This window comes from Fomitopsis serialis (genome assembly GCF_022376445.1).
Source record: "Fomitopsis serialis strain Sig1Antser10 chromosome Unknown B0H18scaffold_15, whole genome shotgun sequence".
NCBI lineage: Eukaryota > Fungi > Basidiomycota > Agaricomycetes > Polyporales > Fomitopsidaceae > Fomitopsis > Fomitopsis serialis.
This window is the reverse complement of record NW_025954975.1, coordinates 177,014-202,883: the sequence shown is the minus strand read 5'-3', so window position 1 is coordinate 202,883 and position 25,870 is coordinate 177,014. Positions and strand designations below refer to the sequence as shown.

Sequence of the window (25,870 nt, the reverse complement as noted above, 5' to 3'; positions counted from 1 at the left end):
CCATCACTCCGTAACGCGGCAGAAGCAGCCAATTCGTGGCGAACAACACCCTGGTATCGCCCAATCCACGCAACTGGGGAGTAGGTACTACGCGGCACGTTGACACTAAGCCTGATGGACGAAACAATGGCGGCGGGGAACACGGTATAAATCTGGATCAGTAGAAGCCGGCTTTGTATGCCCAGCGACTTCTATATTGTGCATGTGTATCGATGGTCAGCGGTCATGTCGATAGACTGGAGATACCCATCGTCCAGATCACTCTGGCGGTGGACCCACTCTGGGTCAGTCGGGCGTGCTGCCTCGAGTTGTCCGCATGTTTTGCACTGCCTTCTATCATGCCTCCCAATTGGGATCCGGCGAGGTGGGGTGCTGCGCGCGATGTGCAGTTTTCGCCGCGGCAGTGAAATTAAAATTCGCTGACGAAGGAGGGCTCTGCAAGGCGGCGTCGAGACAAGACTGGACTAACCTGTGGCCGTTGCTGCGCGACAGCAGGGCGACGAAATGGAGCCGTATCCGGCCGTCGACAAGAGCGTCTGCAGGCGTTCAGTTGTACTTCGGACCGTTCTGATTCGGATGCTCAGTGATCTAACCTGATACGCGGGCCTGACCCCAGACAACACCGTGCCGCGGGCAGGGCACGACTGAGACGTTGGCTGCGGGCGCCGGCATGCGCAGGCGAGGCTGCACAGAGCAAGGGCGGGCGGTGCGCACTGTGCGCGGACGGAGGCAAATGCACGCGTGTGTGGCGGCGAAATGAGGGGGAGCGGGACACCCGATTGGGCGGTGGCCGGGGTCACGGCCCGCCTGGCGAGCGGCTTTGGTAACATGCGGAGTGTGCCATGCAGAGTCGAGCGTGCTGGCTCAAGTCCTCTGCTCGTCCAGCATCTCTACCTGCTCTGCTGGCAGCATCGCCTCTCCTCCAGCCATCTTCTACGGTCCATCGCGCGAGAACATGTCCTTTTGACCGGCCAGCTCTCCACCCCGCTGAAGTAGGACGATCATTGGTAAGTCTGCCATGTTGCATCGAGCGGTGCTTTCCGCGCGCGCGGATGTCGACAAAATTACTCACAACGGTCTCTCGCCAGCGTCGGCAACGGGCAACGGCAGTATAATGAACACGTACATGGCTCTGTGCTCTCCGGCTGACGACAACTTCCTCGCGACGCGCCACAGTGATATTCTCTCCCCACCAGCAAATCCATCTTCAACGGTGGACATCTCGCCCACTTTATTGTGGGACACATCGCAGGATCTACGCGCTTCCTCCACCATATCACCGTGCTTTGTACGTGGCCGTTACTCCTCGCCACGCCGTGTTGTCTCGCAGCCAGTGAACGTACCGTCAGACGCCGGACAACACGCTTTATTCCATCCATTCCCTTCTCCACCGCTGACGGACGCTTCGCTGCGCTCGACTGTCCCGCTTCCGGATATCACTCAAGGCCTCCCGACAGACTACTTCTCGCGCGACACTTGTAATCGGTCTCAGGGTAACATGTCGCGCGACGCGTTCGGCTTTCGTGCGCCATTATCACCTCCGCCCACTCACCTTCTAGGCACTTCAGAGCTCCCTCCCATTGACTCGGACGCTGCTCTCGCGCTCGATGGCTACGAATCAGGTTCCCCGCTTCCTCTGGAAGGCGGGGATGCCGGCCCATCAAGATGCGCCACAACAGGATGGACTTTCGCGGATAAAGAACATGACTGTCTTGCTGCCTATGGTCAGTCGTCGATCTCTCATCCCCAAGTACCCACCTCGCGGGGATGGAGTTTCGAAGGCTCGTGGACTGACTTGAATGCGGTCCCTACGGATCTGACCGTGGCTCCCCATACACTACCGTCGCGTGGCGATTCTGGCTTCGAGGAATGTCTCCCGCAGCACAAATCCAGCGTAGGTAGCCTTCCGAGCCTATCGGAGGAGTCTGACGGTGGATTCACGAAGATCGAGCCGACCGCTTTCTGGGCGCCACACTCCCCGCTCAGCATGCACCTAGAGTTGGACGATCATGCTCCACACAATCCCGCTCTTTTAGGGACTGAGTACCACCACGGCTCTGCTTTGGGGATACCGCCCATACGGTCCTTCCGGAGTCACAGCACGCCTAGTTGGAGCAGTCATGACTGGTCTTCCAGCAGTGACCGCGACGATGACTTTTCCCCTCCATCGTCACCGAGACCAAGGTCCCTCTCGTTGGACTTGCCAGACTTAGATGATTTCTCTTCGTCTCAACATTACGGATTCGATGCTTCCGACCTCCCCAAAGAGCGTCCGGCTTTGCTCGGCCTTGATGGACTTGATTCTCGACAGCCGGCGCCTTGGCCTCTGCAGGACGGCAATGATCACGAAGACACGAGTTATCGCGAAACAGATATAATGAACATCGACGGCGATCCTCCACCACCGAACTCGCCACGACCCCCGTTGGCTTTACTTCTGCCCACAGGCGACGACTCCGATAGCTCGTTCGCTGACACTGTAATATCACCTGAAGACGGCCCTTGGTCCACATCTCTATCCCCCACCGCATACTCGGATCTCCGGAATTCTTACAACGACCCCTTGTGCATTACCCCTATTCCCCGTCCGCCTCAACAGCTACTCGCATCTCCCAGCGCGGATACATCGGCCGAATGTCCACCTTCGCCTCTTCACCGACCCTTCCGCTCGATCCCTTGCCGGACGACTCCTCGCAACGATCGTCAGAGATCCTCTCCGTCGCGCCGTCTCTGCTCTCTTCGGCTCCCGCAGATCCTGAGGGGCTCGGACTCTTCCTCCAGCCTGTATCGGTGGACCCGCCGCTAGCCCGCTCCCCGTCGCCAGACGACGACGATCTCCAGTTCCTCGACGTCCAGCTGGACCCAGCGTCAACCAACCTCGAGGTTGACGAGTTCCTCCAGTTGCGTGCCGTCCGCCGCCGTGCGCTGTCTGCTGAACGCGCCGCCCGGAGCGCAGAAGCCGAGCTGGCCGAGCGCGTGAGCGCAGCAGCCAAGGCCCTCCTGCCTCCCTCGCACGGCGATATCGATGCGGATATGGACACCTCAGATGACTCCTTCGACGACGACGCGAAGCGCATGCGCAAGCACGACTTGCACGTCGCGATGGACATGCGTGCGGAGGCGCGGCGGGCGCGCAAGCGCGAGAAGCAGCGGAGCAAGGAGGTCGGTGCGCTGCTCGACCTAAAGATGGAGCGCGGCATTGCGCCCGGCAAGGGTGCGATGCGCTCCATCGCGCAGCTTGTCGCGAACATGGTGCTGCGCCGCCGAGACACGTTCCGACCGCTGGCGAATCGGAAGACGAGCACGGTGCGCGCGCCGTACGTGCGCACCCAGCTGTCGTGCTGCGTCATGGCGGAGGACCTTCTCGAGTTTGAGCCTGAGGACATTGACGTTGATGCGGACGCGGATGTGGACCCAGATGCGATGGACGTGTCTGACGAGTCGGACATGGAACAAGACTAATGTATTGTGCGACGTGGCCGGCCGGCGGAGGTCGAAAGGGCAAAATGGTGAGCGGTTCGATACGCGGTGGTGGTCGCGCGGCGTGGACGTGATGATTTATGCGGTCATTTATTCGCAGGTTGGAAAGACAACGAACTGTACATTATCATCCGTCTCCCCCATGCACGCACTTGTAGCTCTTAGTGTTATCATAGTCGTCGGGATCGTGCATACCCTGCTTGATATATCCGAAGATATGCATCGTCGCTTTCTCTGTTATTGACACTCGTTTGCGGTGCTGGAAGATGTCATAAATAGGCAGTCCCAGGTAAGTGGTCAGTACAGGACGTAAGTAGGCGGTAAGCTACTGATACAAGAATCAGCGGAGCACAGGTAAGGTATAGGACAGGTATCTGGTGTTCCGTGTTATAGACGTTCTACTCGGTGTGTTCGTAAGTACAAGCTGAGCCTTGGACCTCAGAATCGGGCTCTGCATCCTCTGGCGCTTTGAAGGGTCGGTGCTTGTGTAAGTGATTGGATGCCCGCTGGACCAAGGACTCCTTCTCGGGCACACGGGGCTCAAGATCCTCGGGGTTGACACCGCGCTTCGATGTCGCATACGCCAGACACGCTTCACTGCTGCGCGCAAGCTCCGGGTCCCTGTAATCAAGTGGTACAACGGTGAACGCCGGGAAGTTGTACTCCATGAGCTGCTTGAGCTTCGGGAAGAGCTGGTTGTTCGGGGAGTATGTTCCGGACTTGTTGTCGATGACGAGCTCCCAGCGGACGTCCTCGTCGCGCGTGTCGTCGCTGAACTTGTCCCAGCCGCCCTCGGGGCGCGGGTGAAACTCGCCCGAATAGCGCACCGCGTCGGCGCAGTTTGAGTGCAGCGCGTGCTTCGACGCCATGTTCACGAGGAACCGCGCGCCCGTCTCGGAGAAGCGCATCGAGTCGTCGTCCACGGAGATCACGTACGTGTAGAGCGCGGGCTTGATGCGGTGCGCGAACGGATTGCGGTCGCTCGCGCCGTCCGTGCCCGGGCGGCGTGGCCGTGGAGGAGGTGCAGAATGTCGGAGGGCGCCTCGAGCACGCCGAAGGTGTTTGCGGCGGACCGCGCGTAGAGCATGCGGTGGCCCGTGTGGATGACAGAGCGCACGGCGAGCGCGGTAGGGCCCTGGAAGATGGAGCGCGCCTTGCTGTAGTCGCGGTTCCAGGGCTGGACCTCGTCGCCGAAGAAGAGGCGGATGCCCTTGATGTAGATCTTCCACGTCGCGTAGAGGCGGCTGTCGGCGCGGGTGAGACGACCGATGGTGGGCGAGTAGTGCAACGAGTAGCGGATGGGGCCGTCGAATTGGTATGGGTGCTCGCACGCGCCGGCGTCCGTCGAGGGCACGATGTCTATCTGGGTGTGGTTTCTATGAGCGGCACGCTGGTCGGTGTGGATGCGGACGGACCTTCAGCGAGAACGTCCCCCTGTTCCGCTTCAGCATCTTGTCCTCAATCCTGATATCCTTCTCCCCGGATGAGACCTCCAAGCTGAACTGGCCGACATAGCCGTCTGTCAGGCTGTTGCTGTCCTTGTCCATGACATCCACCGCCAACACTGCGCCCTGCGGGACGTTCTTGACCCTCCACGCCTCGTCCCAGACAGGTGAAAGAGTGTTCTCCTTCACTGATGATCTATTTCCGCGGCTCTGTGAGTCCCAGTCCACGCGCAGAGAACACGTTGCCACGTACATGTACTGCAGCTTGCCATCAAGCTTGGCGACGAAGTAAGGATCTGCGCTCCCCACTACGTCCATCTTCGGCAGCCCCGACGCAGCCTGGAAGAAGACGACGAGGTCATTGAACGACATTTCGATGGGGCTGTTCTCAAGCCGCGACTGGGTAATAGCGAGGGCGAGCGGGTCAGACGGGTGTTCTCCTTTCGATGAAATGGTCGTGATCGCGGATTGCACCCGTTCAGTTATCCGGGATATCTGGAGCGGGTTTTTGCGCCCTGGCATGCACTCTAGCAGCTCGAAGCAGGCTGCGTGCGATTGCTCTGTACACGCGACATGTAAAAGAGGAGCTGGTAAAGAAGGAGCTGGTTAAGGGAGGAGCTGTGCAAATGCTGTGTCTCGGGTAGGTCTCGGCGGGAGTCTGAAGAATCGAGGTGCCTGCTCAGCGCTCAGCGCTTCCCGTGGCCCGCGCAACTACTTCCTATTCATGCGATGTAGATATCTCAGCCTAACAGGCCTTCAGATGCACATGAATGCTCGATTGCAACGACTGATGATGGGTATCTAGCAGTGAAGCTAGTGAAGCCTACTGCGCTCTATTGCGATCGAGCGATCGGTCAAACCGTCAAATCCACTCTAGCTCTCCGGTGACCCCAGGTCAACCCATGTTCGCATGTGTTGTCCATAGCGAACCGTAACCCACAGACAACTGGCAGGACGGAACGTCAGCAAACTGTGCCTCACACAAGGGAGATGCGCCCTACCAGAATCCGAGGAGTGCAATGAAGGCTGCGAGGGCGTTGGTGACTGATACACTCAGACGGTTGATCAACGGCAGGATCCCTGAGGTGGCGATGCCAACGACAAGATTCCTAGATGCTCTGTGAGGGCGCGTTATCAGCGAGCTTCATCGAGGCCGGCAAGGATTATGAGGACGGCACTACTCACTTCTGCACGGCCATGAATTCCGCACTGCGCGAGCGACCGATGTCAACCAGGTACGTGTTCACAGGGCTGAGAGAAAGATCGACCTTCCTCGCGGTTCAGTACAGTAGACGAACATTTATTTGGCAAAATGACTTACACCGATGCCATTCATGAAGAGCCACAACAGGTTGAGCGCAATACCTAACCTTCCGTCGACGTACTGTACCGTGAGACCGAAGAGGAGAACGGATAATGGCACAAGGGTCGCCAACGCGGGTAGGCCAGCTCGCAGCCTGTCTTCGGGAACCCACTCGCCGCCGCGCCGCTTGCGCCATTTGACGACCGTCCTGTCCGAGAGTCGTCCGGCCAGCGGGGCACCAAGAATATTGCCCATACCAAGGGCAATGAAACACGCCCCTACGAGAGCTTCGTTGTCGATGTTGTATCGCTTGCCCTGTTTAAAAGGTTGAATTGGATGGTAATGCAGTTGTTGTAGAGTGTACCCACAATTGTGTAAGGCAACGGGATCAGCAGTGCTGGTTAGCGCATCAGAAGACTACGGCTTTGGACGTCACAAATGAGCTCACTGAAGTCAGTCATTAGCCCCGCAATTGAGGCTAGTGTCTAGGGATCTATATCAGTACAAAGGGAGCCTCTCGCATCCATGCCCGAGCACTCCACGCACGATCAAAATCAGGTTTGGGCTTTTGAGCAGTGCCAGACTGCGGAAGGGGTTCAACCAGACCCATCTGAATTTCCCGCGTCCCAGATCTCCACGCTCATAGACTTCGTCGATGCCCCGAGTACCCGGGTGGCTGGTTTCTGGGAGATACGCCAGAGTCAGGAGCAACGCGATCGCACCGACGAGGAAGAGCGCGTATTGCATGATCCGCCATGACGCGTAGTGTGTCGCCACACCGCCCGCGAGTGGCGCAAATGCTGCGCCGAGCAGCGAGGCCTGTTAAGAGCACTGAGTAACGGGCACTGTGTTCATGCTATGCAGTAAAACTTACGCCCATGAATAGACCGATTGCGGCGCCTCGCTCTTCGACTTTGTAGATGTCGCCGAGCACGCCGGCACCGACGGAGATCCCGCTCGACGTGCCGGCCGCTTGCAGCACACGCCAAAACATCAGTGAGGGTACGGAGTTGCACCACGCCACGCCTAAAGAGCCGATGCAGAATAGTGGCAGGCAAGCCAGGTATATGGGCCTGCGACCGTCTGCGAATCGTCCGAGTTAGACCAGGATGGCGCTCTGTGCTATGTCTGGGCCCGCTTACAAAATCCTGAATATGTCGCCCATACCATGCTGGTGATGGCAGCTGATGCCATGGAAAATGTCACGGCAAGACTGAAAACCAATTGGTCCATGCGATAATCACATACTCTGAAGAAACCGCTCACTTGATTATCTCTCCCGTCGAGTTGAACTCTTTCGCGACCGCGGGTACCGTAGGCACAAAAGACTCAGAGACGAAGACTGTCAACCGCGCGCAAACTTCATCAGACTGCCTTGACAGTCGAATTTGTCTGACATACGAGGTATCAAGGCCGTCCAAGAGACGACGGCGACAATCTTGTGCTTTTGTTCCTTCGTGAATCGGTTGTACACATCGTCTGCAGCTCATCTTCAAAAGCCGCTTCGTCCGCTACTGCAGACACGTTGTGACCAAGCAGCGAACTCTCTTCCGAAGACATGATGTGAGTCTAGCAGAGGTAGCGTACCCAAGACAGTTGGTCTCCTGATGAAACCAGGATCTCAATGAGCAGGCGATTAAACTCACTGAAGAGTCATTTCGAAGCTTCGAAGCGACCGTGACCGGGTCGACTCAATCTTGACTCGAATGCATGCTGCTCCGACGATCGCCTGAGTTGTGTGTGATGGAGATATACCATTGACATGGTTCATATGAAGGGTCCGAAACCATTGTCATTTACCGATACCAGCACTTGGAGGCGACGGTGAACGAAAGCTGAGGGGAAGATCTACTTAGTGTATGAACTTACTGAGGAGGGATAGACGTGCACAAAACAGTGCGCGGCTTGTGGCGTGCAGGCAAGCATTGGATGGAACTTTCAATAATGACAGTTCCGCAAGCAAGACAGACCGTCCAGCTGCAAACGCTACATGTGCTGTATAGGGGACTACCGGCATTCGAGCTCGAGGCTTGTCAGCAGGGGGGCAGCCCAGAGGAAACCGCTCGCGGCGCGGAGACCAGTAGCCGGGTGGCAAATTTAAGTCCAGCTGAGGGCAATAGGCGCAACGATGATTTGCTGACAAGGCCTTGTCAGAACGAGATAAGCACCAAAATGGCGCGGGCTGACCAAGAATAGATATATTGGAATATGCCGAGGCTCCCAGGAACACAGCCTGAGCCTGGACGTGGCTGAGCTCATCCCGACACCTTCTGCATAACTCCCATTCCACACCATCACTGCCGTCTCTCGTATCGACTACACATCTCCATAACCCACTGAGGCTTGGTTTCCTGGTGAGCCATGTCCGCCGCTCAGAACGCGCAGAATCAACCGTAAGTGTTCGTATTTCACAGCCGCACCCTGGTCTGACCACGAATGCAGGAAAAAGATCAGGATCACGGGTGAGTGAGGCCTGGGGATAGAGCGAGATCGTGGTAGTTGACTTGCAGCAGTTGTTGCTGCCGATGGTCTGTCGAAGCGCGAAGTCTTCCGCCTGCCTGACCCCTTTGCGGTCATCACGGTCGATGCGGAGCAGACGCACACCACCAGCGTTATCAAGAAGACACTGAACCCGTACTGGAATGAGAGCTTCGACATGTATGTCCCATTTTCTGGCCCGGGCGTCCAGCTGCTGACCTCCCGTAGCTTCGCGAAAGACTCCTCTGTCATTGCCGTTCAAATCTTTGACCAACGCAAGTTCAAGAAGCGGGATCAGGGCTTCTTGGGCGTAGTCAACATTCGTGTCGCCGATGTGATTGACCTCGAGCTGGGTGGACATGGTGAGTGTATCATCTCATTCGTAGGGACAGTCGCAGCCATTGTCACACGAACTCCCGGCTCTGAAGAGCAAGTGGATGCCCTGCCTACCGGGCGCCGCCAAGTCACCGAAGGCACATTACGCAGGGCGGTTTACCTGCGCACTCACGGCGTCCCGCCTGCCAGCGTTTGTCATCCTGCATCGGGGCGCTCATATCGTGGCTCAAACCCTCGTTGGTAAAATGGGGAGGCTTCGTCCTCATCCGAGTAAGTCGTGGCGCGTGGGCGGAATGGAAACGCCGAAGGAGTACTCCGTGGATCGCCTTCGCGTCGAATGAGAGCATCCTATTGACCACGTTTCCGTCTCACACTATGGTTGGCTCCAAACTGTGGGCTCTCCGGGGAGGCGGTATCCACATGTGGTGCAGGAGACGTGGTATCCGGTGACCACAAGGTGGATTGACACAGGGCCCACTGAACAGACATGCCGCTTGGATTGCCTACGGTATGGATCAAGGCTGTATAATCGCGATGACATTGGCTACGGCTCGTATCTTTTCGGGGCTATGCGATGCATCTTGTTTATGTGATACTGTACTGATCCATCTATCACAGAGATGCTTACACTGGACCTTAAGAAGTCCAACGACAACCTTGTCGTGCACGGCAAACTCATCCTCTACCTCTCGACTAACGTCAGCCAGCCCATCAGCAACCCCGGCCCCTCACAAGTGAACGGCGTCACCGAGACACTCTCAGGCTTATCGCTCAACTCGTCGGCGACAGCTAGTACTAACAACCTTACAGCGGGTTCGCTATCGCGCACCCCAAGTGCCCACGAGACGGCGGCATCCGCGCAGGCGGCGATGCCCCAGCCATATACGGCGCCTCCACCTGCAGCGGCGCCAGACCCTGAACAGACTCAATTACCGCCCTCTCGTCCGATCAGCACAGGTACGACTCCTGCAGCCGCTGGAACCCCTGAATTGCAGCCGCCTGCAACCAGTCCCGGCGCAGCGGGTCACGCCGCGTCCAACAACAATGCCCAGCTCCGCAACTTCAACCCGCACGTCGACCAGTATGGACCGCTACCAGATAACTGGGAGCGCCGGATCGATCCTCTCGGCCGGACGTACTATGTCGACCACAACACGCGCACTACGACATGGAACCGACCGTCGTCCAGCCAGAGAGCGAACACGCACGCGCAGGACGGGCAGACGAACGCTGCGCGGGACCAGCACAACCGCCGGATCCTCGTCGATGACATGCTCGAGGCGACTAACACCGCAAGCAACGCCAGCACCCCGCCCGCACGTCCGCAGACGGCCAACACGGCTGCTGCTGCTGTTGCCGCGAGCCAGCACCAGACGAGCTCGGGCGGGGGTCCGCTGCCCGCTGGCTGGGAGGAGAGGTACACGCCCGAGGGCCGGCCATACTATGTCGACCACAACACACGCACGACGACGTGGGTGGACCCGCGGCGGCAGACGATCATCCGGGTGATGGGCCCGACAGGGCAGAACACGGCACTGCAGCCGCAGACCATTTCGCAGCTGGGTCCACTGCCGTCCGGGTGGGAGATGCGCCTGACGTCGACAGCGCGGGTGTACTTCGTGGACCACAACACGAAAACAACGACGTGGGACGACCCGCGACTGCCGTCGACGCTGGACTCGAACGTGCCGCAGTACAAGCGCGACTTCCGCAGGAAACTGATCTACTTCAGGAGCCAGCCCGCGATGAGGGCGCAGCCGGGCAACTGCCAGATCAAGGTCCGGCGGAACCACATCTTCGAGGACAGCTATGCGGAGATCATGAGGCAGACGCCGAGCGACCTGAAGAAGCGTCTGATGATCAAGTTCGACGGGGAGGACGGTCTGGATTATGGTGGTCTCTCGAGGTGGGAGCAATAATCACTGTACCCGTTGCTGCCTGCTGACGAGCGTCGCAGAGAATTCTTCTTCCTGCTCTCGCACGAGATGTTCAATCCATTCTACTGCCTGTTCGAGTACTCCGCGCACGATAACTATACCCTCCAGATCAACCCCGCATCAGGCGTGAACCCGGAGCACCTGAACTACTTCAAGTTCATCGGGCGCTGCCTGGGCCTGGGCATCTTCCACCGGCGGTTCCTCGACGCGTACTTCATCACCGCGTTCTACAAGATGATCCTCCGCAAGAAGGTGACGCTCGCGGACCTGGAGAGCGTCGATGCGGAGCTGTTCCGCGGGCTGACGTGGATGCTCGAGAACGACATCACGGATGTGATCGACGAGACGTTCACGACGACGGAGGAGCGCTTTGGCGAGATGGTCACCGTAGAGCTCAAGCCCGGCGGCGCGGACGTGCCCGTCACGGAGGAGAACAAGAAGGAGTATGTCAACTGCGTGGTGGAGTACAGGATTTCGCGCCGTGTGAAGGACCAGTTCGACGCGTTCATGTCTGGGTTCAGCGAGCTCATCCCGCAGGACCTCATCAACGTCTTCGATGAGCGCGAGCTCGAGCTGCTCATCGGCGGTATGTCCGAGATCGATGTGTACGTGCCGTCTTTCCTCCCCGCCGTACCCGTCGCTCACGCGCTTTGCCTGACAGCGACGACTGGAGCAAGTTCACGGACTACCGCGGGTACGAGGTGAACGACGAGGTCGTGCAGTGGTTCTGGAAGTGCGTGCGGAGCTGGCCGCCGGAGCGCAAGTCGCGGCTGCTGCAGTTCGCGACGGGGACGTCGCGGATCCCCGTGAACGGGTTCAAGGACCTGCAGGGCTCAGACGGCCCGCGCCGGTTCACGATCGAGAAGAGCGGCGACCCGAGCCAGCTGCCCAAGAGCCACACGTGCTTCAACCGCATCGACCTCCCGCCGTACAAGGACTACGCGACGCTCGAGCAGAAGCTCACGTTGGCGGTGGAGTGAGTCATTCTGTTTGGTGTTGGTGGGTGTAGTTGCTGACGATGTTTGTGCTTACTAGGGAAACGGTTGGCTTCGGTCAAGAGTAACATGCAGCTCTCCTCGTTTCTTCATGTGTCCCGCCCCCTTTCGTCCCCTTTCATCCTCTCTCCTCGTTTCGGCCTATGCCCCTCTTCACAGTCTGGTATGCTCGGTGAAATGATCCCGGTGTCTTGAACCTTCACAACTCGCCCCCAATCTCACACGCCTCCTGCATGCGCCCGGCGGCCCGCGGAAGGAAATGTAAGCTTACAGCGGATATGCACGCTACTTAGAGGCCCGTCGGACGCTGGCTCGCTTGTCTATGGGGATTGTACATCAGCTGTTCGCTCGTTCTCGTTTCGATCAGTTCGTTCCGTTTGCGCAGATAGGTGTTTTAATACATGTTCGTTTAATATCGCTACATCCGACTGAGATCCATCCTACTCGAGGACAGAGGCTGGGTCCCTCTGCGTTCATGCCTAAGCTCAATGAGAGGAGTATGCTGCTATGCTGGGAAGATGTTTCGCTTCTGGAGATCTGCTCCTGGATTCTGGGGGTTGATATGGTCCCAGCTGCAAGGAAGCGTCAGAGGGTGTTGGAGAGTGAGAGAGCGAGCACGTACAGCTTGAACACGGGCTGGAGCTTCTCGTAGTGCAGCTCCGGGTAGTTGTCGTTGATCGCCTTGATGATCTCCTCGTACGCGAGCTGCTGCTCTTTAGCATCCCACCTCACTGCCCTGCAAGGAAGCACTCACGGCATACCCGTTCTCGTTGAGGTGCAGCCCGTCATACAGGTACTCGCTCAGCCGCTCCTCGACATGGCCCGCGGCGTCCCACACGCACGTCCACACGTCCACGACGGGGACGCCGACCTCCGTGCCCACGCGGCGCACGCGCTCGGCGTACTCCGCGGTGACCTCGAACGTGCGGTCGAGCTCCTTGGGCGGGTCGTCCTGGCGGAGGGTGACGCGCCACTGGTGCGAGTTGAGCGGCGGGGGCGTGATGAGGAGGAGCTTCGTGTGCGGGGCGTGGTACGGGGACGACGGGGAGGCGACGAGCTGCACGAGCTGGGCGAGGTTGGAGGCGTAGCGGTCGAGCGGGACGTGCTGCCCCGAGGGCGGGAGGGCGGCGTCGTTCGCGCCGAGCCAGATGGTGAGGAGGCGCACCTTGGGGAGGTGTTGCTGGTCGTGCTGTTTCGCGAAGGACTGGCGCGGGAGGGGGTGAGAGGGGTGAGAGGGGAGCGAATGGGCGGGTGGATGCGCACCTGCTCGAAGATGGGGATGATCCAGTCCGTGTTGTAGCCCGACATGCCGCGGTTGATCACGTCCAGCTTGCGGACGTAGGCATCTGCGGTGCGGGTGCTCGCTTGTGAGAGTGCGGCGGCTTATGCGATGGAAAATACTCACTGGCGAGCCGCTGCGCGAAGCCGTACGGGGACCAGCCGTCCTGGGTGATCGAGTCGCCGAGGAGGACGATCGAGTCTTGGGCGTTGGTGGTCATGGCTGTTAGGAATGTCCAGATGGTAATCCGAGAGTAGTTGACGAGTCGGCCAGGGACGTAGGTCGGCTGGTAGTTGGGCTATATATGGCTGGGTGGCGGCAGAGCAGGCCATTCCGGCGAGCCGTTGTGAGCAGCTTGGTCAGTGCCGACATTTTGCCGCTCGCTGCTTGTGATGTCGACAACACATACGGTCGTGAGGGTCATAGCACAGTCAGACGAGGAGGAGAGACTCAGTCCAAGTTGCAGCCAGTGTGCCGATATGGCGGACAGAGTAATCGCATTGGAGTCGGCATGCAAGACGTATCGGTGGGGAGACACCTCCATGGGAGAGCAGACGGCGGCGGCCGTGGAAGCAGTCGCTGGCCTATGGCCAAGACGAGGCAGCGATTTTACATCCATTTGAACCTACTTTAGTATGTATGTGGGTATTGCAGAAAACCGCCAGAGTCTTGGCAAGAGTTCGAGTGCAATGGAGGTGGATCCGGATTAGCAACGGCATCGCTGACCACCCCTTTTGACATGCAACGCACACAAGGGAGCTCTTTAGCAATTCAGGGCATGGAAGGAGTTCAATGCGTGCGTACAATTCGAAGCCTGAGGGAGTTAAGTGGTTCCTGTGCGACACGGATGATGGTGGAAAGAAAGGGCCGGGGTCGAAACCGCACACAAGTGTGTGGTAGTCAACTATCTTCGGGGCACTGCGGCCAGTGGATGGGCACATATAGATAGTAAATGTGACGCAGTCTGTACATACATCTCCATAAACCTACAGCTACAGTCTCCCGCGGTGAGGAGAAGTTGTGCTGAACTTGAACCCCTCAAAATCTGTCATGCCACCCGGTGCTACTACGCATGTCTCATATACATGCTACAGCCCATCCACAACTTGGATCAGTCTTTCAGCAACAGAGTAAGTGAGGTCTTCAGAAGATGGCTTAAGTTGTTGGCAATATAAGTCTTCAGGATTCATGCACATGATCACAGATCAGCTTCCGCCGTGCCCACTGCCCGGGGAACGCGATGGGCATGGCACGTGATCGCGAATGACCCGCGCGACTTGGGCGCCACCGCGGAGCGACTCCTTCACTGGAGCTCAAAGACTCAGATAGCCCTGCCCATGGATCCCTGTTTCGCCTTACTCGCGATGAAACTCTTCACTACTAGCAGAGCATTGCAGTGACACAAGGGGGACACCCAGCACCCTTATGAGAAGGGGATCCAGGTGTCACACTGACTGCAGCTGGACAAGTGGCAAGGACAGCCGTTGGTGACATGCCTCGGTGCGTCACCCGTCCCACCCACTCCAGATACCACTCAGAAGCCCCAATATGGTATCCACAATCCGAAAAACACATATAAAGTGCCGCGATGGCCAGAATGCGAGAACACATTCACACTCCACGACTTACGACTGTTAACGAACGCGCGCATACACACTCAGAACGCAGCCAGTCTCCACACCAACATGTCCACCAGAAGAGTCCTCATCATCCTCTCAGACGCCGACTCGTACCCTGTGCACAAGCAGGACGGCTCTACCACTGACCAGGAAACTGGCGTCTTCCTGACCGAGCTCGCGAAGCCTCTCGAGAAGCTCCTCGAGGCCGGCTACGACGTCACGGTACGCCCACCTTAAATTTCGTCAGTCCCCACAACGAACCACTGACACCCCGCTTTCCTCACGCACCATAGTTCGCCTCGCCATCTGGCAAGCGTCCGAGCATCGACCCGCTCTCGCAGTCGCTCATGGTCTACTACGGCAACTGGCTCCGCCGGCGACACGAGAACGCGCTCTTCGACAAAATGGCGCAGGAGAGCAACCTCGACAGCCCGCGCCCGTTCGCGTCCTTCACGACGACGAGCTCGCGAGCTACGCGGGCGTGTTCGTCCCCGGCGGGCACGCGCCCATCCGCGACCTCGGCGACAACCCCGAGCTCGGCCGCATCATGTGGCACTTCCACAACCTCCGCAAGCCGACGGGTGCGTATAACCTTCGAGCACTCGTCTTGCTGAAGTACTTCTTTGCTGATGTCGTACGTCCCGTTCAGCCGTGATCTGCCACGGCCCGCTCGCCCTCGTGTCCACGAAGTATGCACCGAACTCGCCCGGCTTCGCGTACGAGGGCTACCAGCTCACGTCGTGGTCCGACGCGGAGGAGCGCCTCGTCGAGCACATGCAGGGCGGCGAGATCCCCAAGGTCGAGTCCACGCTCGCTTCAGAAGGCGCGCAGATGATCTCGACGGCCGGGAAGAAGCTCGGCGGCATCACGATCGACAGGGAGGTCGTGTCCGGCGCGAACCCTATGGCGGCGGACGCGCTGGGCTCGAAGTTCATCGCGATGTTGAGTGCATGAGGGATTGGTGGTTGCAAGGGGAAATGATAATTGGATGGAGTGTAGGTTATGAAAGCGGATCAATCCAATGATACACACAGGAGATGGAACTGCCTGCTCAGACTGTCATCGAAGTTTGAAAGGCCAGAAGTGGTAAGAGAACTTACGCGCCAGTACAATTGACAGCACAAGCAATGCATATCTTCTGGATTCGTCAGCATGACGATACACAGGCTAAAGTTGACCGTAAGTAGAGCAAGTTGAGATGCACGATTTGGATGTGCCGCATGATTGTGCGCCTGCTGTGACGCGGTCACATGATCTACGTTGCCCTTTGTGGCGGAGACGCGTCTCTGAAACTAGCCACTCCTCAACGCGTTGCTAGCGACCGCATTGACCAACAAGGCCAGCGTCGCAATGAAACACCGAAACGAGCTGAACTAACCGTTTTTGCCACTGCTTGAATGTTTCCATGGTTATTGGTAGCTCCCGGAGCGGAGAGCTGACCGCTGCGCCTGACACAACGAGGTTAGTACATACCGCATTGGTTTAAGCGGCTTTTGTTTGTTATGTGGGCCACAACCGCCAAGACATCCCGCAAGTATAAATTGACGAACCGTTATGATAGACTCGCCATCTTTTGGAGCAGCCCTACGGCCAGCAACACCTTCCGCTCGACGCCCTCGGGACAAGACATGACGACCAACGACGACCCCAGAAGCTTACGCCGGCATGGCAGTACACCATCCCACCCTACGATCTATCTGGGCGTCCCTGGCACCACTACCCGTCTCCGTCCGACCTCCGCGCTGTCAACCTGGACAACATCTCTCGCGACGCACTCACCTATACCGCCGAGCAGCGCATGAACAAAGCCAGAGAACTCCGCTGTTCGCTGCTCGACAAGCTCTTCCATGACCTCTACGCGCAGGATAAGTGCACTTGGGAGAGCTGCGCGGCGGTCTTTGCTGGGCGACAGAAGGGCAAGGGAGACATGGCTGAGTACCACGAGTGGATCAGCGAGGCTATCGAGCGCGTGCTGGGGGACAAGGAGATGGTGAGTCCAATTGTGACCCAAGTGAATGTAAGAAGTAATACTCACGGTATGGGTGCAGAGCAGCTTGATCAATGGCGAGCCGACGCATCCCGACTTCGCCACTTACCATCTCATCGAGGAGTTCGTGGAGCACCTTGATGGGACGGTGTGGCTGGAGATGGCCAGCGAGGACACGGATCAGACCCCGGAGAAGACTATAATTGAACAGGAATTTCGCGATAGGCTCGTCAAGCCCGTGTTGGATGAGATCAAGACCCTCCAAGAGCTGTTGTTCGACGCTTGTCGGAATGCGGAAGACGTGACGCTCGAGCCGTTCGAAGGGTATCAGGCGAGGGTCGAGCATGTTAAGCAGAGCTGGACTGATGCAGAGGTGCCCGTGGAAACAGCTATGTAGATGGAAAGTGTAAAGCGGCAGAGAAAAGTTATAGACCTGTATCGAATATGAAGGGTGCCCGACGTTCCAGTCAAAGCTCGGAGTGAGTGCACGTACAACCGTGACATGATCTCCCAGCCGGCGGCGCGCCGTCACATGATCGCGCTGGCGACGACTGTCGCGGTGTCCGTCGCCAGGAGGAGTCAACGCGTTAACATCGAACGACTAGCTGCGACGCGCCCTCTTGACTCTTATCGCGTCCACAGCATCTCCTGAGGCTGACGCCCTCGTCTGCTGGGGCTCCTCTCGCTCGGATGGCGCCTCGCCAAGCGTTCCCAAACCACGACCTCATACCATACATATTGGAGCATCTCCAGCCCCCTGAGCACCTCAATCGTGCAGAGTTCGTCCCCACGCACCTGGACGTTGCTCGCGGAAAGCCATGGAAGACCCTCGCGTCTTGCGCCCGCGTTTCGAGAGCTTTCTCCGAACTGTCGTTGCGCTTGCTCTGGCGAGAGCTCCCGTCGCTACTCCCGTTGCTCTCTCTTGGTCCATCCCTCCTCAAGGTGAAGGACAATGCCAGCAGCGTAGAGTATGGCGACCATGATGTAAACGAGGAAGCTGGCCTATGGGTAGGATGCTCTACCATCCTCGGCGACTTGCGACACTGACATGCATCGTGTTGCTAGGTTTCCGAAGAGGACCCGACGCAGAAACAACTGCAACGTTTCGCTCACTACGCAGCACTTGTTCGACGTATTAGTATCCCTGGCTCGGAGCACGTAGACCCTGCAGTCCTTTTCCACCTATCCCGAGCCGACCCGGGGCAGCCATTACTCCCGATTGTCGAAGAGATCAAGTGCAGAGTCTCGCCTCACCTCGATATGATCATACTGTTGCTCGCGGGACAAAGTATCCGCGAGCTCATCGTCCTCGAGGATGACGGTGGATCATATAATGGCGGGAACGATTCTCCCGAGATATGCGCGATCGCACGACTCATCAGCGCATTACCCTCAAGAACTCCGCGACTGCAGTCCCTTTGCATACACGACCAGAGCATCCACTATCCTTTTCACCTGAAGGGCCTTGGTCGTTCGCGCGAGCTACGTTCGCTACGCATGAAGTTCTGGTCGGATGACTTATGGTTCAAGAAACTCGTGTATGACTATGCATTGGCCGAGCTGCATCATCTCCATGAACTCGCTTTGCCTATGGACTTTTGGTTGCCGGATAATGCATCAATGCAGGGAGGTTTCCCTCAGCTCCGAAGGCTGAGGTTCGCCGGGCATCACCGTAACAATATGGCGTACCTGGATCAGCTGGTGAAGATGATGCCTCCTCTCCGACTGGAGTGTTTTGAAGCTGCCGCTGTACTCATGGATGGTTTTACCGAGACTCACAGCCATTTCGACAACTTCTTCGCTGCATATGCCGACACATTGTCCTCAGTCAACTTGGATGTATATGCACACGAGGAGGAGGAGGAGGAGGAGGAGGATCCTAACCTCCCCACCCCTGTACCGGTGTTCAATGTCCTCCGGCCTCTCTTGCCGCTGCGCTACCTGCGGGTATGCACGATTGCCTTCGCAGAGAAGCTTTCCTTCACGGACGATGTCCTGCACAAGTTCCGGGGCGTCTGGCCACTCCTCGAGACATTCACTCTTTCCTGGCACAGTCCGTACATGAAACACTCTACCCCTTCTTTACGCGGCATCCTCGACTTTCTCCGGGAGTGCCCTCGTCTGACGGTGTTCAAGATCTCGGCCGTATGCGTGGAGGGGACTCAGAAGTCCTGCACGGTACTCAAAGCACTGCCTTCGACTTTTGTTGTCGAGGATGAACACATCCGCGACCCCGTGGCGCTAGCCGACGTTCTTCGCGGATTATTCCCAGTGCTTCGTATCGGTTCGAAGATGTTGAAAGGTGGATCTGGCAAGTGGGGGATGGTCTTGTCGAGGCTTAGAGATAATGTCGAGGGTGGAGGTTAATAGCACGCTGCGCAAGGAGGCATCCGATTGACGCTATGTATACTCATGACTGCGAACATTAGATAAATGTTTGCAGTCTGGTGCGGGCAGCGGTGTGCCTTTCCGTGATGTTAGCACCGCAAGCATGTCATGTGACCGCGTCCAAGGAGAAGTTTGAGGTAAAGTATCGCAACGTGTTTCGCCTTGCTCCATCTTGGTCCGACTTCCTAACACATTCTGACAACTCGAAGCCACAGTCAGACCGTCGCGCACTTATAGTTGGAACGGCGACCGATGACCGGAACCACTCACCACTTCATGATCTCAGCGGTACCGTGCCAGGGACACTCCGCGATCGGGGAGAATTTCGTCACGGCTCCCCTACTCCGTTCTTAACGTGAACAGCCGGGACAGTCGGTGGTCGCCGCCGCCATATGCCTTGAGCTCGATTCAGCAGGCAATAACTCTCGATCGCAGAACAAACGGCGCACACGAACTCGCGCGCATCTGGGCCATGGGTTCTCAGCTGGGGAGAGTGTGTTCCTGTCTTTCCATGTTATTTCAGCGACATCACGGAGGTGATGTTGCAGCGAGCGACACAGTGACCGGATCGGCAGCAAAAATGACATTGGACGATCATTCCAGGCGATGTGAACTGTAGCGCACAGTGACGGAGTCGCTCCACATGGAGACTGAGATGCGTTGTCCAATAGACCCGTCCAGGTATATCCTGGTGACAAGGTTTCGTCCAATGAGCCCTAATCGTCGTGTCAGAAACCAGAGTCGGTACCGTCCTACCAGGCCCAAAGCGTCAAATCCTTTCCTCCGACATGAGGAATCTCATACTGCCTGAAGGCCGCCGTGACATGACAGGATTTCCGATGATTTCCGGATGGAGGCGATGACAAACACGAGAATACGAGGTGGTTGGGAACGCGTCACGGTTGATCTGTGCCGAAGGTAGCCTCCAGGACTCGTGTCGACACCCGTCAGTGCACGCCAGAATGCGATCGGAGACGGGTCCGAAGCACATGCGGCGGGTACTATGAGTCCCAGAAAGCTTCCTGAGCAGGCTGAGGGCCCGAAACGCTATACGGCAGGGATCTGAGGCTGAGTACTGAATATTGAATACGCGGAGCACAGGTTGAAGAACTGGCGACGAGGAGACCGCGATCTCGCGGGGCCGATGAGATCTACGCCCGCGATCAACGCGCCACACGCGTCCGAATCCAGTCGTTGGGTGTCATGAACGCCAACGTCGGTCTTTCTCCGAATGTCGCTTTTGTCACAACCCTCCTCTCGGAAGAAAAGCGGTTCTGTGACTGCACAAAAATGCGGAGCTGTGCTTCCATATCTCGACGTGACATGGTACCGACCGGGCGAGAACAGCGCGACTAGTTGGCAGGCGTTGGTCCAACACAGACGTTCTCCCAAAGCCGCGGTACATAAACATGCACTTTTGGTCCAACGATTCTCTCCACATCGCCCTGATCACCACCTCTTAAAGAAGGCCGACGCACGGGGAGCCGACGCTCAGGCAGAGTACACGAATATGTCGGACATAGTCGCTTTCCCGTCCGAGTACTCTCACTTATACGGAGGCTGATTCTACGCGGGCCGCATTTCGTGATCAACGACCTTGTATGTCACACCTGTGGCATTCAACGCGCAGCGCTGACCTTTCACTTAGCCCGCATACCTCGACTTGATCAACGGGCTCGATGGCATGCCTGGCCTCGATGATCGCAAGTTTCTCGTGAGTCTGTTATCTTGTCGAGCTTGCATACGTTCTCATACATCAGTTGAAAAGCTTGAGAAGGTCCTCACGTTCATTTCCCGCGCGCCAGAGGACTCGGTTCTCGCTCGTCAGGCCGAAGGTCTCGCCATACGGCTCTGTTGGTATCATCTATGCTTACGAGGCGACTTTGGCTGATTATTTACGCGTGTTCAGTGTACAGAGACCTTCCGCACCCTCCCCTTGGATATCTAGTATCCCCAACGGAGCCGCATCGCCTATACCTGAATCCACCCTCGATAACCCTGTGGTGTACGCGTTCCGGAGTACGGACGGCTCAAACTACAACGTTCACATGCCGACCATGGGTATGGCCGGTTGCCCTACGTTCGCAACGTCCTTCGGGGAACCCCGTGCTGCACAGGTCTCTTCCTTCAGCTGAACAAGTTTTTGACGAGCTATTGAAGAGGGACGAGTTCACCGAACATCCAGGTGGGCACGCTTACTACCACCTGGCGTACTAGTCATAACGTTCTCCTATGCAGGCGGACTCTCGGGGCTATTCTTCGCATTCGCCAACCTCGTCGTCCATACGGTCTTCGATACAAACCACCAAAATTGGATGGTGAACGACGCCAGCAGTTATTGCGATCTCAGCCCGTGTACGGATCCTCCCAGGCTCAAGTTGACAGCGTCAGGCGTGAGTTCAATCACTCGTCATGAAGTTCATGTTCGTTGATATGACTTTTCCGTTACCACTAGGCAAGGACGGCACCGGTCGACTTTGGGATGACGTGTTCGCCGACAAGCGGCTGTTGTTCATGCCGCCAGCGACATGCGCCCTGCTTGTCATCTTCTGCCGCAATCACAACGTAACAATCTCTTCCACTCAGCCCATCTCGCGTTGACAGGTCTTTGCGTCTCGGCAGTATGTGGCCGGTCGCATATACAGCGATAATGAGTTCGGCACTTACAAGGAGCCCGTGATGCTCGACGAGAAGGCGCGGGCGATGCAGGACGACGAGCTGTTCCATCGCGCGAGGCTCGTTAACAGTGCCTTCTTCGCGCAGGTCATTCTAGGTGACTACGTCGGTGGCATCCTTGGGCTTACGCGCGACGGGTACTCGTGGAGGCTCAACCCGCCTCAGGTGCGTGTCTTCAATCGCCAGCGTGAGCCATATTGACGATGTTGAATTTCGGGTTGCTCTGTACTGGTTTTGGTAGGCCATGCGCGAGATTAGCCATGCATGGACTCCGCAGGGCGAGGGCAACGTCATCTCTGTGGAGTTCAACCTCATGTATCGCTGGCACGCCACGAGTTCGAGAGAAGACACGAGCTGGATGGAGAATTTCTTCGACAAGATTTACGAGGGGAAGCCAAACAATGAGGTGATATGACCTTATGCAGGACGCCTTTCCGGTGCTGACCTTGGAATGTGACTTTACAGCGTACGATAGATGATTTTAAGCGGGCTGCAAGAAACGTGATGTCGAAGACGCCGAAGGACGTGAGGAAGAGGACGTTCAACGAGTGAGTCATAGCCCCTGTGTATGGAAACCGCTCATGATGGCTATTCATGCTAGGCTCGAACGTGGTCCTGATGGCCGCTTCTCCGACAGTGAGCAGATCGCTCTCACCTTTCCCGCCATTTCTGACGGATCGATGCAGAGGACCTCGCGGAGCTCTTGTTCAGTGCGACAGAAGCACCCGCGGCAGCGTTCAAGGCGCGCGGTATCCCGGACTCCCTGCGCATCATCGAGATCATGGGTATCACGCAGGCAAGGAAGTGGGGGACGTGCTCGTGAGTGGCTTCAAGTGGTGCACGTGCGATGAGTTAGCTGACAGTGCCCATGTCGGAATACATAGTTCAACGAGTTCAGACGGTACCTCGGGCTGCGGCGTAAGTGCAAAAACTCTGTAGGTGGACGCGAGTACTTATTTATGGTCTGGCAGCATACAAGGACTTCGACGAATGGAACCCGGATCCGAAGATCTATGTGAGTGATACCATCTACAGAGGATACTTGTCATTGACAGGCGCCTACTCAGACGGCTGCGAAGAGGCTGTACGGCCATATAGAGAACCTCGAGCTATACGTACGTCAGGCCACTGAGCTTCGCAGTGTCGTATTCAGGTAGATAAAACAGGTTGGTATGCAAGCGGAGGAAGCCAAGGTTGCCATGCCTGGTGCTGGTCTGTGCCCTGGCTTTACGATCTCTCGAGCGATCCTCGCAGATGCCATCGCGCTCACGCGCGGTGATCGTTTCCTGACAATCGAGTTCACGCGTACGCCCTCATCCATTGACTTGACACGAACGTCGCTCACGCCTTACCTCCGAACAGCGTTCAACCTCACGTCCTGGGGATTCAAGGACTGCATGTACGACAAGACGGACGGGTCGATGGGCGGGATCATCGGCAGGATGCTCGCGCGGACGCTGCCTGGGTACTTCCCCGCCAATTCGACGTACAGGCTGTTCCCGTTCATCGTGCCGGAGACGATGAAGGGGTACATGCGCGCGCAGCCGGGTAAGAACGTCGAGGATTACGAGTGGGAGAGGCCGAAGGGCCCTGTGTACAGCAAGAAGGCGGCCTTGATGTTCGCGAAGACGAAGGCGAAGGCGAATGGGGACGGGGCGGTGAAGACGCAGTGAAATGTGGTATGGATGGGGCTTTCTGAATCGAGACTCGAGGGGCTGGCGAGGAGGGACGGACGATCGAGAATTCCGTGTCTGTGCAAAGGGGAAAAGGGATTAGAGGAGACTTGTATTCAAGGTATTTTTGGCTTGGTGTACCGCAGCCTCAGACTGGTGACTGGGACTGGTGACTGGAGCATAGCTGAAGAAAATCATGCGTGGTTGAGGGAACCATTTTGGGCGATATATCGGCCTGAACGGGCGTAGTACCGGGACAGCTTGAGCAACGGAGAGCAGAGTAACGGTGTAGCTACTAGTAACCGAGGCGAACTTGGATTCTACGTAATACTACATTATTAGTACATAGATCTGAGCTTGGACAGCGCGGGCGAGTCGGACACTCCAACAAATGCCTTGACTGTTCCTAAGATCGGGGTGCAACGCTCCACCAAAAAAAGAAGAAAAAAAAATGCCTTGACCCGGGCGCTAGTGCGAGGCGAGAGCCACACGGTGAATCGGTGACCACGAGCGAGGATTGAGTCAATCTCATCCTCCTTTGCCTTTCCTCAAAGTATCTCGATCATCCCCAGTCTGAGTCTACATCTGCTGTGGTTATCACAGAGTCAGCAAATATGGGGCATCGCCGAGCATTAGAGGACTACGACATCATCTGGCACATCTTGCAGCTTTTTGGACCGCACACTGAACGCGACCTTGTAGACGCGAACTCCAATTCCTGGGCGGACGTCGGTATCGCTGTCGACAAGGATTGGGCAACCCTCGCATGTTGCGCACGCGTCTCGAAGGCTTTCTCGGAGCCCGCACTCCGCACGCTTTGGCGAGAGCTACCGTCGCCTCTCCCGCTGTTCTCCCTTTGCCTGACCCTCACGCGGGACGTCTTCGACATGCCAGAGTCTAAGCGTCCGATGATAGTATGGGTGCGGATTTCATGGTTGCCGCACATATCATATGCGTGTCTCTAATCTCGTCTCGTAACGCAGAAGTCCAACGAGGCTCCGAGGCCCCAAGGGCTGAGGCGGTTTGCCCGCTTCGCGGCACTCGTTCAACGCATTCGCATCCGCCACAGAGAGTCTTTCGATTCCAATGTTTTTGCTCTCCTCTTCCAAGCCAATCCGGGCCACCCACTCCTCCCGATGATCAAAGAGATCAAGTGCCGGCCCTTGGTCTCACCGTTCTTCGACACAAACGTGCTGTGTCTTGCAGGGGAAAGCCTTCGCTCACTGGCCATTTATGAAGATACACGCAGTGGGTCGAAAGAAGCCAATACTCACGAGCCTCACGCGCTCAGACGAATCCTCCTCGAACTGCCCTCTAAGGCTCCATGGCTGCAAGATCTTCGTATATACGACCAAGCTTGCCGACGAGTCCATGACCTTTCGCTGGCAATCGATATTGGCCGTTTCCACGAGCTACGCACACTGGTCGTGGGCGCGGTTCCGTTGGAGGAACTGTGGTTTGGGCCCCTCATGGCCATGCTGGCCCCATTGCAGCATCTTTGTGAGTTGGACCTGCCGTTGGGTCAGTGGGCCGAGGATATACCGTCGGCGGTTGGATGCTTTCCCCAGTTGCGGAAATTGAGGCTCCACGGACACGTTCGCTGTCGCGGCATGCAGTGTTTGGGACCGCTGGCGAAGATGGCGCCAATTCGGCTGGAGTGTCTTGAAGTCGCGGATGCTGTCGTGGACAGCTTCACAGGGGATTACGGTGCTTTCGGAGACTTCGCCGCAGCATGTGCTGGCACATTGACCGAAGTCACCTTGTCCTTGGGGGAGACTCTCGGAGGATTGGACCCCACATCGGCATCGAATCTCCTCCGGCCATTCGTGCAACTACGACATCTACAGCTCTGCAATATTTGTTTGAGCGGACCCGATTCCTTGTCGTTCACGGACGATGATTTGCGCGGTATCCGAGGGCGTGGCCGCTCCTGAAAACGTTTTCGTTTCCTTGGCCGTTGTGGCCATTCAGGACAGGCATAATTCCTACCTTCCGCGGCGTTGTCGACACCTTCCTGTGCGAGTGCCCGCATATCACTGTCTTCAAACTCTCGGCCATTGATATCGACTCTGTATCCATGGGTGGACGCCCGCCCAAATCGTGCGCAAGTCTCAGTGTTCTATTATTCCCAGGGTTGAAACGTTGACGGTCGAGGATGACCGCATTAGGGATCCAGTGGTCTTTGCGCGCATTTTTCGCGCATTATTCCCGTTGGTCCGGGTCAGCGAAGCCGCCGTGAAGGGCGCATCTGGCAGGTGGGCTATGGTTTTGTCG

The 25,870-nt window shown here is 57.3% G+C and overlaps 10 protein-coding genes across 10 annotated transcripts; 7 read left to right on the top strand and 3 right to left on the bottom strand.

The window, feature by feature from the left end:
- The first annotated feature begins 839 nt into the window (after window positions 1-839).
- Window positions 840-2,993, top strand: B0H18DRAFT_118330 (uncharacterized protein). The gene is made up of 2 exons (XM_048035987.1): window positions 840-1,007; window positions 1,089-2,993. The coding sequence occupies exon 2, from the start codon at window positions 1,115-1,117 to the stop codon at window positions 2,804-2,806; it is 1,692 nt and encodes a 563-aa protein (XP_047896335.1). The 5' UTR covers window positions 840-1,007; window positions 1,089-1,114; the 3' UTR covers window positions 2,807-2,993.
- On the top strand, window positions 2,939-3,462 carry B0H18DRAFT_991748 (uncharacterized protein; the record flags this gene model as incomplete). Its single annotated transcript, XM_048045081.1, has 1 exon — window positions 2,939-3,462. Exon 1 carries the CDS (start codon window positions 3,034-3,036, stop codon window positions 3,460-3,462), a length of 429 nt encoding a protein of 142 aa, XP_047896334.1. The 5' UTR covers window positions 2,939-3,033.
- A 416-nt stretch (window positions 3,463-3,878) lies between these two features.
- Window positions 3,879-5,447, bottom strand: B0H18DRAFT_1116605 (uncharacterized protein; the record flags this gene model as incomplete). The annotated part of the gene is made up of 4 exons (XM_048033459.1): window positions 3,879-4,461; window positions 4,554-4,843; window positions 4,896-5,121; window positions 5,179-5,447. 4 exons carry the CDS (start codon window positions 5,445-5,447, stop codon window positions 3,879-3,881), a joined length of 1,368 nt encoding a protein of 455 aa, XP_047896333.1.
- Window positions 5,448-5,798: 351 nt separating this feature from the next.
- On the bottom strand, window positions 5,799-7,788 carry B0H18DRAFT_1143524 (major facilitator superfamily domain-containing protein; the record flags this gene model as incomplete). The annotated part of the gene is made up of 12 exons (XM_048035664.1): window positions 5,799-5,871; window positions 5,927-6,043; window positions 6,111-6,193; window positions 6,247-6,543; window positions 6,597-6,625; window positions 6,677-6,713; window positions 6,775-7,047; window positions 7,103-7,311; window positions 7,371-7,441; window positions 7,495-7,570; window positions 7,630-7,707; window positions 7,773-7,788. The coding sequence occupies 12 exons, from the start codon at window positions 7,786-7,788 to the stop codon at window positions 5,799-5,801; spliced, it is 1,359 nt and encodes a 452-aa protein (XP_047896332.1).
- A 675-nt stretch (window positions 7,789-8,463) lies between these two features.
- Window positions 8,464-12,169, top strand: B0H18DRAFT_118254 (HECT-domain-containing protein). The gene is made up of 8 exons (XM_048035981.1): window positions 8,464-8,621; window positions 8,671-8,690; window positions 8,739-8,886; window positions 8,935-9,068; window positions 9,661-10,948; window positions 11,000-11,584; window positions 11,641-11,955; window positions 12,015-12,169. Exons 1-8 carry the CDS (start codon window positions 8,590-8,592, stop codon window positions 12,040-12,042), a joined length of 2,550 nt encoding a protein of 849 aa, XP_047896331.1. The 5' UTR covers window positions 8,464-8,589; the 3' UTR covers window positions 12,043-12,169.
- A 219-nt stretch (window positions 12,170-12,388) lies between these two features.
- Window positions 12,389-13,564, bottom strand: B0H18DRAFT_904968 (SGNH hydrolase-type esterase domain-containing protein). Its single transcript, XM_048041486.1, has 5 exons — window positions 13,380-13,564; window positions 13,238-13,320; window positions 12,729-13,178; window positions 12,597-12,679; window positions 12,389-12,546 (listed from the first exon to the last, which is right to left on the bottom strand). Exons 1-5 carry the CDS (start codon window positions 13,471-13,473, stop codon window positions 12,480-12,482), a joined length of 777 nt encoding a protein of 258 aa, XP_047896330.1. The 5' UTR covers window positions 13,474-13,564; the 3' UTR covers window positions 12,389-12,479.
- Window positions 13,565-14,567: 1,003 nt separating this feature from the next.
- B0H18DRAFT_991731 (class I glutamine amidotransferase-like protein) lies at window positions 14,568-15,924 on the top strand. The gene is made up of 4 exons (XM_048045080.1): window positions 14,568-15,094; window positions 15,166-15,317; window positions 15,344-15,453; window positions 15,522-15,924. The coding sequence occupies exons 1-4, from the start codon at window positions 14,939-14,941 to the stop codon at window positions 15,824-15,826; spliced, it is 723 nt and encodes a 240-aa protein (XP_047896329.1). The 5' UTR covers window positions 14,568-14,938; the 3' UTR covers window positions 15,827-15,924.
- Window positions 15,925-16,024: 100 nt separating this feature from the next.
- On the top strand, window positions 16,025-17,256 carry B0H18DRAFT_1116600 (uncharacterized protein; the record flags this gene model as incomplete). Its single annotated transcript, XM_048033458.1, has 3 exons — window positions 16,025-16,051; window positions 16,434-16,862; window positions 16,921-17,256. 3 exons carry the CDS (start codon window positions 16,025-16,027, stop codon window positions 17,254-17,256), a joined length of 792 nt encoding a protein of 263 aa, XP_047896328.1.
- Window positions 17,257-20,771: 3,515 nt separating this feature from the next.
- Window positions 20,772-23,942, top strand: B0H18DRAFT_991724 (heme peroxidase; the record flags this gene model as incomplete). The annotated part of the gene is made up of 17 exons (XM_048045079.1): window positions 20,772-20,846; window positions 20,896-20,961; window positions 21,016-21,104; window positions 21,196-21,327; window positions 21,365-21,432; window positions 21,486-21,602; window positions 21,626-21,640; window positions 21,703-21,812; window positions 21,870-22,088; window positions 22,165-22,329; window positions 22,389-22,471; window positions 22,525-22,559; window positions 22,610-22,742; window positions 22,822-22,841; window positions 22,895-23,007; window positions 23,090-23,228; window positions 23,286-23,942. Coding segments are annotated over 17 exons (1,890 nt in total), but the record flags the coding sequence as incomplete, so codon positions are not given.
- A 268-nt stretch (window positions 23,943-24,210) lies between these two features.
- On the top strand, window positions 24,211-25,530 carry B0H18DRAFT_1116598 (uncharacterized protein; the record flags this gene model as incomplete). Its single annotated transcript, XM_048033457.1, has 2 exons — window positions 24,211-24,516; window positions 24,580-25,530. The coding sequence occupies 2 exons, from the start codon at window positions 24,211-24,213 to the stop codon at window positions 25,528-25,530; spliced, it is 1,257 nt and encodes a 418-aa protein (XP_047896326.1).
- Between the last annotated feature and the right edge of the window lie 340 nt (window positions 25,531-25,870).

Coding starts and splice junctions, on each gene's coding strand:
- B0H18DRAFT_118254 (XM_048035981.1), top strand. CDS start 8,590: ATGTCCGCCGCTCAGAACGCGCAGAATCAACC. Junction 9,069..9,660: donor CCTCGAGCTGGGTGGACATG/GTGAGTGTATCA, acceptor CATCTATCACAG/AGATGCTTACACTGGACCTT. Junction 11,585..11,640: donor GGTATGTCCGAGATCGATGT/GTACGTGCCGTC, acceptor TTTGCCTGACAG/CGACGACTGGAGCAAGTTCA.
- B0H18DRAFT_991731 (XM_048045080.1), top strand. CDS start 14,939: ATGTCCACCAGAAGAGTCCTCATCATCCTCTCAGACGCCGACTCGTAC. Junction 15,318..15,343: donor GACAGCCCGCGCCCGTTCGC/GTCCTTCACGAC, acceptor CGAGCTCGCGAG/CTACGCGGGCGTGTTCGTCC. Junction 15,454..15,521: donor CAACCTCCGCAAGCCGACGG/GTGCGTATAACC, acceptor CGTCCCGTTCAG/CCGTGATCTGCCACGGCCCG.
- B0H18DRAFT_118330 (XM_048035987.1), top strand. CDS start 1,115: ATGAACACGTACATGGCTCTGTGCTCTCCGGCTGACGACAACTTCCTC.
- B0H18DRAFT_904968 (XM_048041486.1), bottom strand. CDS start 13,473: ATGACCACCAACGCCCAAGACTCGATCGTCCTCCTCGGCGACTCGATC. Junction 13,321..13,379: donor CTTCGCGCAGCGGCTCGCCA/GTGAGTATTTTC, acceptor CCCGCACCGCAG/ATGCCTACGTCCGCAAGCTG. Junction 13,179..13,237: donor TCATCCCCATCTTCGAGCAG/GTGCGCATCCAC, acceptor CTCCCGCGCCAG/TCCTTCGCGAAACAGCACGA.